The 14,372-nt window shown below is 46.3% G+C and overlaps 1 protein-coding gene across 1 annotated transcript in view; it reads right to left on the bottom strand.

The window, feature by feature from the left end:
* DENND3 (DENN domain containing 3) overlaps window positions 1-14,372 on the bottom strand; it is a 1,010,513-nt gene that overhangs the window by 364,825 nt on the left and 631,316 nt on the right. The window contains exon 16 of the mRNA XM_069621709.1: window positions 3,500-3,629. Coding sequence (XP_069477810.1) covers window positions 3,500-3,629 — 130 coding nt within the window. The remainder of the gene's footprint in view (window positions 1-3,499; window positions 3,630-14,372) is intronic.

Below are 14,372 nucleotides of genomic sequence, written 5' to 3'. Positions count from 1 at the left end.
AAGGTATGGGTGCGGGGTGCAATTATGGCCAAAACTACGGGTCTATTGAAGGCGGTTAGGCAGGAGTTGGATACAATGGAAGCCAAACTTGAGCTCCTAGAGTTCGAATACACCTGTACACACAGTAAAGAGGCCCTATTAGATATTCACACTACACTGGCAGAATTTAATAAACTTGCTGCGAGGGAGGTACAATACATGGCTGCCCCGGCCCGGGCTTGTAGATACGGGGAGAGTAACAAGGCAGGGAGATTCCTAGCCTGGATGCTTAAGGCCGAACACGGCCATCCCCCTATAGCGACAATCTAGACACCTAGTGGAGACATAGTCAGTGGGGACCAAGAAATTAACGATATGTTTGCCGCATTCTATAAATCACTATATGCTAATAAAGACACCAAAACTAATGAAGAAATAGTGGAATATCTAGATGTGATTGATCTCCCAACCCTGACCCCGGAGACACGATTGATACTAGACACCCCCATATCACTTGAGGAAATTACAGAGGCAAGGAAAGCATTAACATCAGGTAAAGCCCCGGGCCCCGACGGCCTAGTTGCCCAATTATACAAAGAATATCATGATATACTAGCCCCGGTCTTACTGAAAGTATGGGAAGAGGCAATGGAGCGCGGCATACTTCCAGACACTACGCGAGAGGCAGTGATAATGGTCCTTCTTAAGCCCCGTAGACCCCCACAGGACATGGGGTCATATAGACCCCTCTCACTCATTAATACCGATGCGAAGATTTTCGCTAAGGTCCTAGCTACCAGGCTTCTGCCCTATATGCTTATATTGGTACATCCCGACCAGGCTGGCTTTATACCAACAAGGTCCACTACTCTTAATCTGCGCAGACTCTTTGGAGTAATGACTCAGATAGACCCAGCGGCGGATGTGGTGGCGGTGTCCCTTGATGCTGAGAAAGTTTTTGACTCTGTCTCCTGGATCTGTTTTGGGTCCTGGAGAGATTTGGGTTGGAAGGATATTTCGTTAGCTGTGTGAGGTTGTTGTATACTCGCCCGGGTGCAAAGGTACTAACAAACCAAACCATGTCATCCCCGTTTCACCTGGGTAGGGGCACCAGGCAGGGCTGCCCCTTCTCCCCAATCCTTTTCGCACTTACAATAGAACCCATGGCTGAATACGTCCATCAAAACCATGCATGTAGAGGCCTTCGCATGACAGGGAGACCACAAATCATTTCCTTATATGCAGATGACACCTTACTATATATTAGGAACCCGGAGGTAAATCTAGCGCCAATTATGGCTGAGGTCAAGAGGTCATCTGAATACTCTGGGTACAGGTTTAATGTTTCTAACTCAGAACTGTTTCAGCTTACACCTAAAACTAGAGATATGTCAGACACACAGGGATTCAAATGGTCACCAACACACATCCGTTACTTGGGGATCTTGGTATCCAGGGACTAGAGTACACTGCTCTCAGAAAATCATGGAAAACTCCTACAATCCCTGACTATTAAATTACAAGTCTGGAACAGGCTCCCTCTATCCCTATATGGGCGAATAGCGTTTCTTAAGATGGTAGTGCTACCCAAACTCCTATACCTTTTTTGTTATATACCGATTTGGCCGGGCAGAACATTCTTCACGAAACTCAATATGCTCGCCACATTTGTATGGGGAGGGAAAACTCCCAGATTGAAGTGGTCCAAAATGACAGAACCCTTTGCAAAAGGTGGGATTGCTGCACCAGACTTTGAACTTTACTATCTAACATCACAGGCACACTTCGCGAGACACTGGTTTAAAAAGGACGCGGCACCACACGTCACCCTGGAAAGATTTGCGGCATCTCCCTCAGACTTGCAAGCTGTCATGTTTGACCCTAATCGTAAGGACACGTGCAGATATGATCCTGTGGGCGCCACCGCACGTGCATGGGCCAGGATGTATAAGAGATTGGCCATTACGACCCCATATGATCCGTAGGTACCATTGTGGAACTTCCCGGGCATAAGCTCCACATTTGATAAGGCAGTCCAGGGTGCCTGGGACCCACAGAAGCAATTTAGAATGCGGGACATGTTCCCGGAAGGGAGGTATTGTGCACTAGATGACTTTGTCAGGCAGTGGGGGGTGATCACCTAAAGCGATTTCAGTTTCACAGGATGAAATCTACCTTCGCTGCCAAGTTGCCTTCCTTCCCAGAAGAGCCACCCACACACTAATGTATCGCAGCCATGACGGAACCAGGGGGACACAGGAATAGTCTGTCAGCACTATACAGCCTTGTTCAGATCCACTCCAAGCCTTGCAATAATGTCAAGGAGACCTCGGAACGAGATATGGGGGTAGAGCTGTGTGAAGCCACATGGTCGAGATACTGCCAGTTGACTAAATGTGTATCCATGATCTCAGGGCTACGTCTTATTCAGTTTAAAGTTCTGAACCAGTTACACTACACCCCAGCCAAGTTAGCTAAGTTTGTGCAGGGCCACACAGGGAAATGCCCTAAATGTGACGCCCCTGACGCAGACTCCTATCATATGTATTGGGCCTGCCCACCGATATCTAAATTCTGGGGGGAGGTGGCAGAGATTTTGGAAGGCATCACGGCAATACCTGCTACACCCTCCCCACGGAAATACCTCTTTGGGGATATTGGTAAAGCTGCAACCACCACTAGACGATTGTTCAATTTAGCATGTGTGATTGCAAAGCGAAATATATTGAAATGTTGGAAGTCCATAGATCCTCCTAGGCGACAGGACTTCTTGAAAGACCTGTCGATGGTTAATGAACTTGAAGAACAATTTATTATCACATTGCCATTAAGATGCCACCCCAAAGATATATGGTCGCTGTTCAGGCTCTATCTATGCAATATGCTATCTGATGAAGAGGACAATCCATCGTCACCACTCTAGTACTGTCAAGCAAAATGCGAAAGTGTAATGTATACTGTAAATGTTCACATATGTTATATGATGTTGCGATTCGCTGACCGCTGGCCAGTTTTGTCTTGTTGTACCTTTCTCTGAACAAAAATAAAGATTAAAAAAAAAAAACATTGGCACAGCACTAGATGACGCTATGTACAGTTATCATTTACATTGTTGTTGTACATATTAGCAACTTTAAGCACAGTGCAACAAAGAGATTTGCCCATATTTGCACAATTGTTTGATCGAGTGCCAAAGCTGGGGTTAGAACCCTGGTCTTCAGGATCCAAGATCTGGAACCTAGCTCACCAATGAAAGTAAACCTGCCTGAGAATACCTCGGCTTTATAAAGCATCATGGATACTTTAAAATGGACACAGTAATGTGTGCATATGCGGCAGATGGGTTTTGCACACATGCGTTGGATCACAAGGTGGATAGCAAACTTAGCCTTTGAGACACACTGCAGATTATATTCTCATGAAATAAAGATGTTTATTATAAAAGCATCAACACTAACACTTCTTTTTCTCTGCTAAGGGCAGAGAAAAAGAAGAATACAAGATTAGCCAGGGAATATACCTTCGTTCTTTTGTCTGTCAAAATGAGATAATTTGGTAGCAGCATAAATTGCCTTCGACGACTGCAAGGAACCAACAACTGCATCCATCAGCAGGACATTTGTCAGGGCTTCCTGGACATATTGAGGATCCTAAAAAACAAATTCAGACTGCTAGTAAAATCACTTTTGTCATGGTACACCTGTTATCAATGATAAAGGAAGAAAGCTGTAATAGTTTTCCCTTTTGCCACTTTAGCATACAGAATTGCTCGTCCTTAAGGGCGTGTTTAACTGTTTCGGATTTAGAACTTGCAATAAAAAACCAAGCACTGGCTAAACTAATACATTTTGTCTGCCATAGGTGCTCGAATGATGCCATCATATCCTACTATAGTCGTCATACTTTCAGATCTAAGCATTTACTGCCATCCCATGCAATGTGCTGCCTCCTTTGCTGCAATACAAATTTTCTAAATAGAATAAATACATGTATACTCTTTTGAAACTATTTTATTCAGTTTACCAACGTGCAAATAGAATATGACATAAATGTAACACATACATCTTAATTATACTAATTACAATGTGTATAAGCATATAAATATTCCCCCCTTTACCACAATAAGAGATATTGAAGCTAAACAAATTAATGGGGAAGAGAGGGAAAGAAGAAAAAAAGAAAACCATCCCACAAATCCCGAAAACATCAATAAGTATGTTATTAATCATTGAACAACAACAACCAAGTTATTCACAATGTCTTTAGTTTCAATTTAACTAATTGAAAACGTCCTTATCTTATTCTCCGTCTTGTCTTCTCTACTCTGATCACATTAGACCGGTTCTAGATTCAGGAAATCCGCCCAAATTGTTTTAAAAAGTGCCTCCTTTTTCTGTATTGACATCACAACCCTAAAATTGAATACATGTCTTCCATCCATGACTGCAATATTGGGTACCCATTCGACTTCCAATTTCGTAAAATTAATGTGCCGTTCAAAATCTAAGTCACCTGGTGTTGTCCTAGCCCCTCCAGCTCTGTGTCCTCTCCCAGGATCAATGTTTCAAAATTAAAGACTTTCTTCGTTCACAACCCTATTCATCACCCCAGTAATTCCTTTAAAAAAAACACTTAAAATGATCTTAAGATAGTTGGTAGATAAGAACGGAAGGACTGGGATAGCATAGTCCCCTGGGCCCCATTGGTAGTAAGAAAGACCCCTCAGGCGTCCATGGGATTCTCTCCTTTAGAACTACTTTATGGTAGAGAACTTAGAGATGTTCTAGACGTGCTCCGGGAGACCTGGGAGGAAAGAGAAAAGGCACCTATCCCACTTTCACAAACAGCTACCAGATTGCGAGAGCATATGAAACTTGCTAGAAATCTAGCCTATACTCATATGGAAAAAACCCAAGCACAACAAAAGTCTGCCTACGATAAAAAGGTAACCTTAAGATAATTTTCAACAGGACAAAAGGTATTAGTCCTCTTACCTACCTCTGAAAATAAACTTGTCTCAAAGTGGCATGGCCGAATGAAATATTAGAACAAACAGGGACCTGTACTTTTAAGGTAGCCCAACCTGACAGGAAACAAAAGACCCATCTCTACAACATAAACCTCTTAAAAGAGTAGAAGGAAATACCTTCCAACGCCACTGCCACAATACTATCTTGTTTGGTACGAGAATAAATATATAACTTCGATTTAATTCCCCAAGAGCTATCTAGTCAACAATAAGAAGACTTAAACGATTTAGTCACAACAGTACCCAATCTATATAGAGTAAGAACCAAGGGAGAGTGCAAGGCAGTTATCATTATATCAGAACGACAAAGGGAAAAGTGGTCCATTTGAAACCATATAGAATCCCGGATGTCCGTAGACAGATAGTGGTTGTGGAAGTGAAGAAAATGCTAAGGGCAAATATTATCGAACCTTCTTCAAGCCCATGGTCCTCTCCTATAGTATTTGTCACAAAACCTGATAATTCCTGGAGGTTTTGCATAGATGTCCGTCAGGTCAATGCCATCTATGACTTCAATGCCTATTCCATGCCACGCATCAACAGATTGATTGATAAACTTGTACATGCCACCTTCCTATGAACACTAGACTTAACCAAGGGGTACTAGCAAGTCCCAGTACATGGACCTCATAAGGAAAATACATCTTTCCCAACGCGCCTGGGACTATTCCAGTTCAAAATGGTCCCTTTTGGCGTACACATCCCCACCACTTTCCAACAGCTTATGGACAGGATATTACAGTCCTACTCTGCTTTCAGTGGGGCTTATATTGACGACAGTCATTTATAGTAAGACGTGAGAAGAACATCTTTTCCATCTCTTTACTATTATGAGAGCCCTCAGCGAAGCTGGCTTAACTGCCAATCCATCCAAATGTAAGCCCAGAGAAAAAGAGTCAACGCAGTCTTAAATACACCTATGCCTAAATCCAAGAGCGACCTCAGAGCATTCTTAAGGTTAATCAGTTATTACCATAGGTTTATCCCTAACCTCTCGGCCAGAACAGCTAGGATGACAGACAAATTAAAGAACGCTGAACCCTAGAAAATTAATTGGACTGATGAGGACAATGTAAGTTACAAGAACTTAAAACAAACCATGTGCCAGAACCCGATCCTGAAGGTAGTAGATGTCTCGAAGGAGTTTGTGTTACAAACAGACGCTTCCCTTACAGGGTTAGGAGCAGTTTTGTGGCAAGTTTGTGATGGTTTAGAACACCCTACCCTATTGACTAGTCGACAACTCTTCCCACGTGAACAAAATTACTCTTGTGTTGGAATTAGAGGCCCTTGGCCACAAGTGGGCCATACACATCTTAGGAAGTTCACACTCGTCACGGATCATTCTCCATTAGTATGGATTAGCCAGCGAAAGAACTAACCCTCGAGTCATGCAATGATACCTAGACCTGCAAGCCTACAGTTTCACTGTGGAGCACCAAATAGGTAAAGACCAGAGGAACGTCGATTTCCTTTCTCGATTTCCCTGTGAAACTGATGCAGCTACATCACATAGGGGAAGGGCATGTGAGAAACCAGAAGGTGTCTCACCCGCTAGTCCCCGGGGATCTGTCATCCAGGTGACTAACTTTGATTATACTTTCCCACACGGGTAAAAGGCTGAGCACAAGAGCACACTCTGAGGGAGGCAAAGCACACAAGGAAACAACAGTTCCAAGATGGCAGTTTAACAAGAGGAGAAAGACGGCTAAACAGAAGGGCAATGCAAGGAGGGAAGTTCCCTTGACCTTTTCGACAAGGAACCGTTACGTTCACGAAGACTCGAGAATAGAAAGTGTAAGACCAGGTAACCAGGGCTGAGGAATCCTGCATTGTGTGTCGGAGGTACTCGGGGCCCTCCTGCATCGATAATCAAGGCAGGGAGAATCACCAGCTGCCGTGGTACTGTCCTTGGCTCCAACAACAAACCAGCATCTGTGAAATCAACACAGCCAGTGAGTTGGGAGATCAATACAAGACCGCTCTGTGTTGATGCCAAGATTGCAAGCACCAACATTTATTATCGCGGGCGCTGGAACAAACATTGTATGAAATGTGTATGGTAGCCAACACGAGTAACGTGGAACTGCAGATGAGTGTTTGAACTTTGAAAGCAAGATATGATACCTCTGACAGAGTGGTCCGGCACCGCGTGCATGCTCAATCTAAGGTCGCTGTAAGGTATCCGGCTGAGAGTTGACAAAAGTGAAAGAGTGGCAAAGGATTGTGAATCGAAGTGGTCCTGCAACGGGTCAAGCTAAATCCTGTGCACAATCGTAAGTCTTCGATGTTGATATAGTAAAGAAAGTTGATGGCAAAGTAGATAAAGTTGGTCCAAGCCTAGCAGAGGGAGATCAATTGAAAACTTTGAGTTAAAGCAAGTTTGTGTTAAAGTAGATTAATTGGTCCGAGCCCGGTGGAGGAAGACTGATTGAAGATTTTGTGACAAAGTGGATCTGAGAAAGTGAATATGTGAAAATCCTAAGAAAGTTGTGTTAAAGTGGATCTGAGCCGAATAGTAAATCTTTTAAGAAGAATGTGTATATGTGAAATACATAAAGGAAATTAACTTTATTGTTTGTTTGTTGCATCAGGCCCTCTGAAAGACGAGACTTTGAATGGCAAAGAGATTTTGGCACAAACAGCCATGATGATGAAGTTTTGAACTGCACCCTCGCGCTAGAAAAGCCAGAGGCTGTGCTAAGCTAGTGTGTGCCGCCTTGTCCCGTGCTGAAAACTGTGGGGTACATTTACCAGCCCAACAGAAATCCCTGCATCGCAAAACTGCATTTTAGCAGGTACAGAAATCATGGCGGCGCTGTGTCTGCTGAGCACATATGGGGCGAGATGGGGCACAAACAACCCGAGAATGGCTGCATTTTTTTTTTTCATGTGCAACCAAAAAGAGAAGGATTCCAAGGCAGAATCGCTCTGCGCTGCTATGCTGTCAGCTCAAAAATTCAAACTGCAAAAGAAAATGTTCTACGTTTAAAAACTACCTTGTGGATTCCAAGGTGGCCGCCAGCGGGTGAGGACGCACATCTTCTGTGCTCCGCACACACCGGTAATGAAAGGTGGTTAAAAGCAGTGAAAATCAACGAAAATCTCGCCAGCAAGTATCGAGTCGCAGCGATCTGCTTAGGCAGGAAGAGCGCGCATTCCTGCACCGGTCTCAGTGCTCTGGCTGACGGGCAGTCGGCATGCGACTGGTGAGAGAACTTGGCGGGCGGTGGGCCCCGAAAGCGTCCTGGGGGCTGGGTGCCCTCCGCAGCATCAGCAGCAGCCCTGGTGGCCCAGAGGTGACCGGCGATGAGAGCAGAGCGGATGCGGACCGCCCCTAGGCTGATCATGCCCTGGTTGGCCTCGTGGGCCCTAACGGTGCCAGAGTGAAGGAGAGAGTGGAGTGCAGGGTCCCCGCTAGGCGGAAAGCAGAAATGCCCAGACTAGCAGCTGAGGAGAGGCGGGCGGCCGCTGGAGGAAGGCCGGCTCTGCTCCTGCGTCGGTCGGTCCAGACCCCCTCCTACCCGAGGAGGTGAATTAGATAGGGGTTATGTGGTGCTGACAATTGCATCGACGGGGAGGACGCCCCGCAGACTGTGTGGCCCTCAGGACCTGTCGGCGAAGCAGGGAGGCAGTGCAACACCGGTACTCCGATAGTTGCAGTCGCTGATCCCCCACAGAGGCACTGGGAAGAGAAGAGGAAAGGCGGCTGTCCCTGGATGCGGCAGACCGCACAGCTCTTGCAGCAGCACTTCAGACAGCGAGGATCCAGCAGTGGGGCTCCTGCCCACCGGAGGGCCCCAGAAGACCGGCCTCAGAGGTAGGCAGCGCATAATCAGCATGCCCAAAGTGCCACGCCCGCCAACTCCACACCCATACCGCTCGGCAGGAGACACCAGGGGCCCCAAGGGATACTTGGATATGGGGACAATCACCCACACACACTGGCCACAGAGAAGGGTTCAGACAGTCCGTCCACCCGAAGCTTGGAACTCCTCTACTGGAAAGCCTCCTAGGAACTGGGCCCATTCTCACTCCAGGCGACCACAACAGGCAGCGCAGCTATACCCCTCAGGCACAAAAGAGCGGTGGTGGCCCCACACCCTCACAACCCTTCAACGCCCTGAAACTCGGGCATGTTACATAACGGTTGCAAAATGGGGGTTTCCCTGGTTACTTCGCGATTCAGTTCTGGGTGAAAATAATTTCTAATTTTCTACACAATTTTGGCGTTTTGTGCTGGTGCAAGCTTTTGGGGTGGTGGAAACCCGGTGACCCCGATGCCAGACGCCAAGTGCACCCCCGAGATAAAGGGAATAACTAAACGAAAGGAGAATCAATTGGCTAGGTGCTGGAGCCAAAAGCAACCACAGGATCCATTGCCACACCTACCCCTGTCCCCGCAAATTTCAACGGAGTCAAGCCCAGCTATACCCTACGGCACGATGTCCTCCGACAAGGAGGAGTTGCTGATCTGTCAAAGGTATGGAGGGAAGGATGACAGACGCATTTCAGGCTCAAATAGGGAAGTTGAAGGAGGACCTAAAAGATTCACTGCAGGAAGTTCGAAGAGAGGCGAATGAGGTGGGAGACAGGGTGGACACAGTGGAAAGTGGCCTCTCCACCATCGCAGAGGAAACGAAGCAGAACAGCGTTTTGCTAGACCAAGTGGCTAAGGCCACTAGCAACCTTGAATTGCAGGCAGAGGACCTTGAAAACAGATCACGTAGGTCCAATATAAGGATTAAAGGTCTGCCATAGCCGGTTCTAGACAGAGATCTTCAAGAGACGAAGCAACAAACCTTCAGCAACATACTTCACAACACCATGCCAGAAACAATAGGGTTTGATGGGATACACCGCGTGGGCCCAAAGAGAAATGGCCCGGTTCAAGGCCCAGAGATGTGCTGGTCGCCCTCACCACCTACAGCCTGAAGGAAAGCATCCTGAATGTCAACGGTAGCCCTTTCCAACTGTTTCAGGACTTGGCGCTCACGACCCTTCACAAGGAGGCTCATGCGTCCTGTCACGAAGGCCGTACAAGTGAATCACGTGTCCTACAGCTGGGCATACCCTTTTGGCCTGGTATTTAACTGGGAAGGTAAACAGAGATGAATTAGCACGTGTGAGGAAGGCCTCTCAGTACTGAACATTGAGGAGGACCAGTACCAGAACCATGGGAAGGCCGGTCCTGCGCAAGAGACCCTGCCAGCGGGGCTAACCTGTGGGAATAGTCTACAGAACGGTGAGGCAGACCCAGAAGAGACTCTAAACTGATGGGTCCACATAAAAGCCAAGTATAACAGAGCCGGCAATTTCGGGGGGAGTCGCCACTTATCGCAACTCATAAACAAGCGGACAACATACTACTTAAATTTTGCATGCAAGTTTAAAGGCTAGCCTCTGTGGAGACAGGCAAAACCATTTCTTGGAATCCGTTTTACACCATGATAAATTCCTGGCACAAGGAACTTGTGAGTCAAACTGTGACCCAACACCCCAGGTCAGCAGCGGGGGGATTCTTAGGAACCCTGGTCACACACATCACAAGGAGAGGTGGCAGGAGGAGGAGGGGGAGGGGAGGGGGGAGGGAGGAGGGAGGGGTGAGGTCAGGTGGGGTGAGGGACTAGTTCTTGAGAATAATGCGGAATGGTCCAGAGTCCTAGATGGTTAGGGGGATGCGAGGGGGGTGGGTGCAGGAAGTAAGGTTAGGCTGAAAAGCAGAGGGGGTGTTCGGCAACATTTTCACATATTGAAATGGCGATTAGTCAGTAGTTTCCCATAACACACAAGGGCTGAATTTGCTGGTGAAACGCTGGGCAATCCTAGAGAGGTTAAGGTCTATGCAGGCGGCTATAGGGATCCTTCAGGAAACGCATCTATTCCCCAAAGACGAGAAGAGGATGGCCCATCGGGCCTTCCCCCAACAATCCTATGCATCCAGTGGGGAAAAGAAGTGGGGAGTGGCCATCCTGATTGGTCGAGAGTTAGGGTTCAGAAAATTAAAGCTCTGTGGGGCTCCAGAAGGGCGGTACTTAGGGCTTAAAGGCACGATAAAGGGAAGTACTTACACAATACTTGCCCTATACACCCCCAATAAGAAGCAAGATGTATTCATATTGGGGATATTGGAAATGTTTGGCAGCTGGTGCGAGGGTCAGCTGATCATAGGGGGGGGGGGTTTAACTGTGCCATGGACCCAATCCAGGACAAAATGCTCCCTCCCAACTCAGCGGATCAGAAGAATAGGCAAGCGCTGGGTAGATTCTTTAGAGAATTGGGAGTTATAGAATCATGCCAGTGTTTCCACGGAGAGTGTCGGGAATACACACACTACTCTGCTGTCCATCTGGGCTCCTCTAGGATAGAGTGACAAAGCAAAAAGCAGACGGGTCGACTACCCCTTCCTTTTTGTCCCCAAGTGTCTCAAGGGCAGTTAATTGCCAGTCTTATTCAGCTCCAAGACTGCATAATTTTCCACTCTGGTCTGTGAACATAAATTTTATTTTAATACATATTCTTAAAAAAAGACCTAAAATAAGATCTTGCATACATGATATACATTTTAAAGACAAACAACATTGTACAATTGTCACATTCATTCTCATGTCACATATAAAACATAATATAACATCAGTCTGAACATATAAAATACTGGGAATGTTTCAAGAAAAGCAGCACTTCTGATTGGGACTGATACAATGTGACGTTTTAGGAATCAAGATCTGAATTCAGTATCTCTAATGACTCCCTCGTACTCTAATACATGCGTTTGTCTAAAGAGAAAACTGTTCCTTCCTTAGCTTCTTCTATACAGTCTCTCTATATTACTACACAACATTATTTTCAGGGTGTAGTTTATATTATAACTTGTATCAAACGCCCCATAGATGTAAATGTAGTTAGAGAGAAAGGAAAATTTGATGACAATTTCCTTTTGTTTTGTCGACATATGTTTCGACCGTTAAGACTCATACAGTATGCCCTCAGTTTGTTGGTCTGGTTGATATGGGCCATCGTCAGGACAATGGAACTAGTTAATATCGGAATTCTATTCTTCCCAAGTTTGCTGCTTCCAGATTTTCAATCTGTGATTCACTATGATTATTTCGTGACGTAGAGGAAAATCATTCACCATCTGGCAACTTGATGTGTGTTTTTTTCTTTCAATAGAACAGAGATAGCACCACAGCTTATGTTTCTGTCACAAGGCAGTCTTGATTTCTTTGTCACTTTATGACCAGAGACCAAACCAATCGGTACAAGACAAATATTGTACCCCTTTGGAAACAGCTCCAGGAGGACATGGGCAGATGGGAAACCCAGGAGCGGTCGTGGTTCGTTCGAATTGCGGCACTGAAAATGACCATCCTTTCCCGCCTTCTTTATGTGGTGTGCTCGCTGCCAGTGCCCACTACCACCAGTCATGACCAAAGAACTACAAAAAGCAATATTCAACTTTATTTAGCAAGGCAAGAAGCCCAGGGTCCAAAAACTAATCCTGTTGCGCCCTCCACTCCTGGGAGGTCTGGGCGTCCAGGAGGTCAGCAGATACATAATGGCTGCGCACCTGGCTCTAATGCTGAGATGGGCGAGACGAGAAGACTTCAAAGGATGGTGCCGGATCGAGCAGTAAGCCACGACAATCCCCCTAAGGGCATTGCTAGGTCTAAACATGGAGGCTCTGGAAAAAGGTGACCCCCTATTGGAAACGACCAGGGATGCCCATAAAAAGTTGGGACAAGGCCCGGAGCTGGAAATACAGCCACCGTGGAATGGGCCCCTACACCCCTCTGTCACACAACCCTGATTTCTCACCGGTATCTCAGCGAAGTTCTGGGCAGGATGGAGGCGTGCAGAGTCACTGACCCTGAAGGACATGTACAGTAATGAAACCCCCATGCACTTCACAGACTGCCAGCATAAATTTGGAATTGGTGTAAGTGAGCGATATAAATATATACAAATAAGACATTGGATCACGCACCCAATGGTGAAAAGAGCAGGCACAAGGCCGCCGTCGGGGCTGGAGTTAACGATGCAGGAGGGTCAGTCTGCAAAAGGGGTGGCTAGGCTTTACAGACTACTGTCTAATGCGTGATAAGAGGACAATCTCCTGTATAAAGCAAACTGGGAAAGGAATGTGGGGGAATCGATATCAGAAGAGGAGTGGAATCCAATTTGGACGAGTGCACACGGCACATCCAAGTGCACTACGATGAAAAAATCGGCCTATAAACTATGCTGCAGGTGGTACATGTCCCCCCCATTGGCTACACAAAATCAATAAGAGTTACCCCCCCAACGTGCTGGAGGAACTGTGGGGAGAGGGGAGATTTGTACCACATGTGGTGGACGTGTCCCAAAGCAGTGGCATACTGGAAGGAAGTGCTTGGATACATAAAATATATTGTCAGGGTGGAGCTCCCGTTGTCTCCAAAGACAATCCTGTTGGGAACAGCAGTGGAGGGTGTGTATGCAATGTCGGGGCACAGAGCCGCCCTGATCACTCACCTGTTCTCAGCGGCAAGAATGACCCTGGCACAGCGATGGAAGTGCGAGTCGGGGCCATCATCAGCCTGGTGGTGGGTCAAGATCTGGGGGGTGATGGCGATGGAAAAGGTATGCGCACTCCACACAGGAAAATACCTAAAGTTCCTAGCAATCTGGACCCCCTTCCATGAGTTGGTGCGAGACAGAGAGGCCCAATTCTTCAAGCCACGCCTACTCAAAAATACACCTCTAATCCGAGGACCAAAACTTGACCAAAAACTGGCACACCCATTCGTGAATGATAGCGATAATGGACAGAACTCTGGCCTGGACCCTCAAAGTTGGGGAACAATGGAGGGAAGGGAGGGAAGAGGGAGGAGGGGTTAGGGGTAAGGCGGGAGAATATAAACATTTTTTTGTAGGCAGAGCTGCATCCAACAAGCCAATCAATAGAGATGCAAAACGTTGGTTATGTAAAGTATCGGGTAATTGGTAACAGTTATGCAAGATGAAGATTGTCTGTCTTCGATTAATAAATAAAAATTGTTAAAGAAAAACGACCTTGCACTGGTGCTATATTCATCTTTAAACCTTACACAGTTTGGTTCCAGTAAACCCCAGCCATGTCCATCTATATTCAGGCTGAACAGCATCAAATTGAGGGCTATTCCTCCCTGAAATGTATTGTTGTGCCAAATAAAGGCTATGAAAAACAGGAATTATATATTTCAAGCCGCATTCAACATTTACTTTGGAAACAAATTAAACACATGCACAGCACTTCACAAAGAAGCTCTCTCTCTCTCCTTTTCCTGATGTCAGTTTCAAAGAACCCATTTCTTGAACATATTCCCGTGGGTAGAAATTGACC

This window comes from Ambystoma mexicanum, chromosome 5q, assembly GCF_040938575.1.
Source record: "Ambystoma mexicanum isolate Mex_15411 chromosome 5q, UKY_AmexF1_1, whole genome shotgun sequence".
NCBI lineage: Eukaryota > Metazoa > Chordata > Amphibia > Caudata > Ambystomatidae > Ambystoma > Ambystoma mexicanum.
The sequence above is the reverse complement of the archived record's forward strand: the minus strand, read 5'-3'. Positions and strand labels throughout refer to the sequence as shown.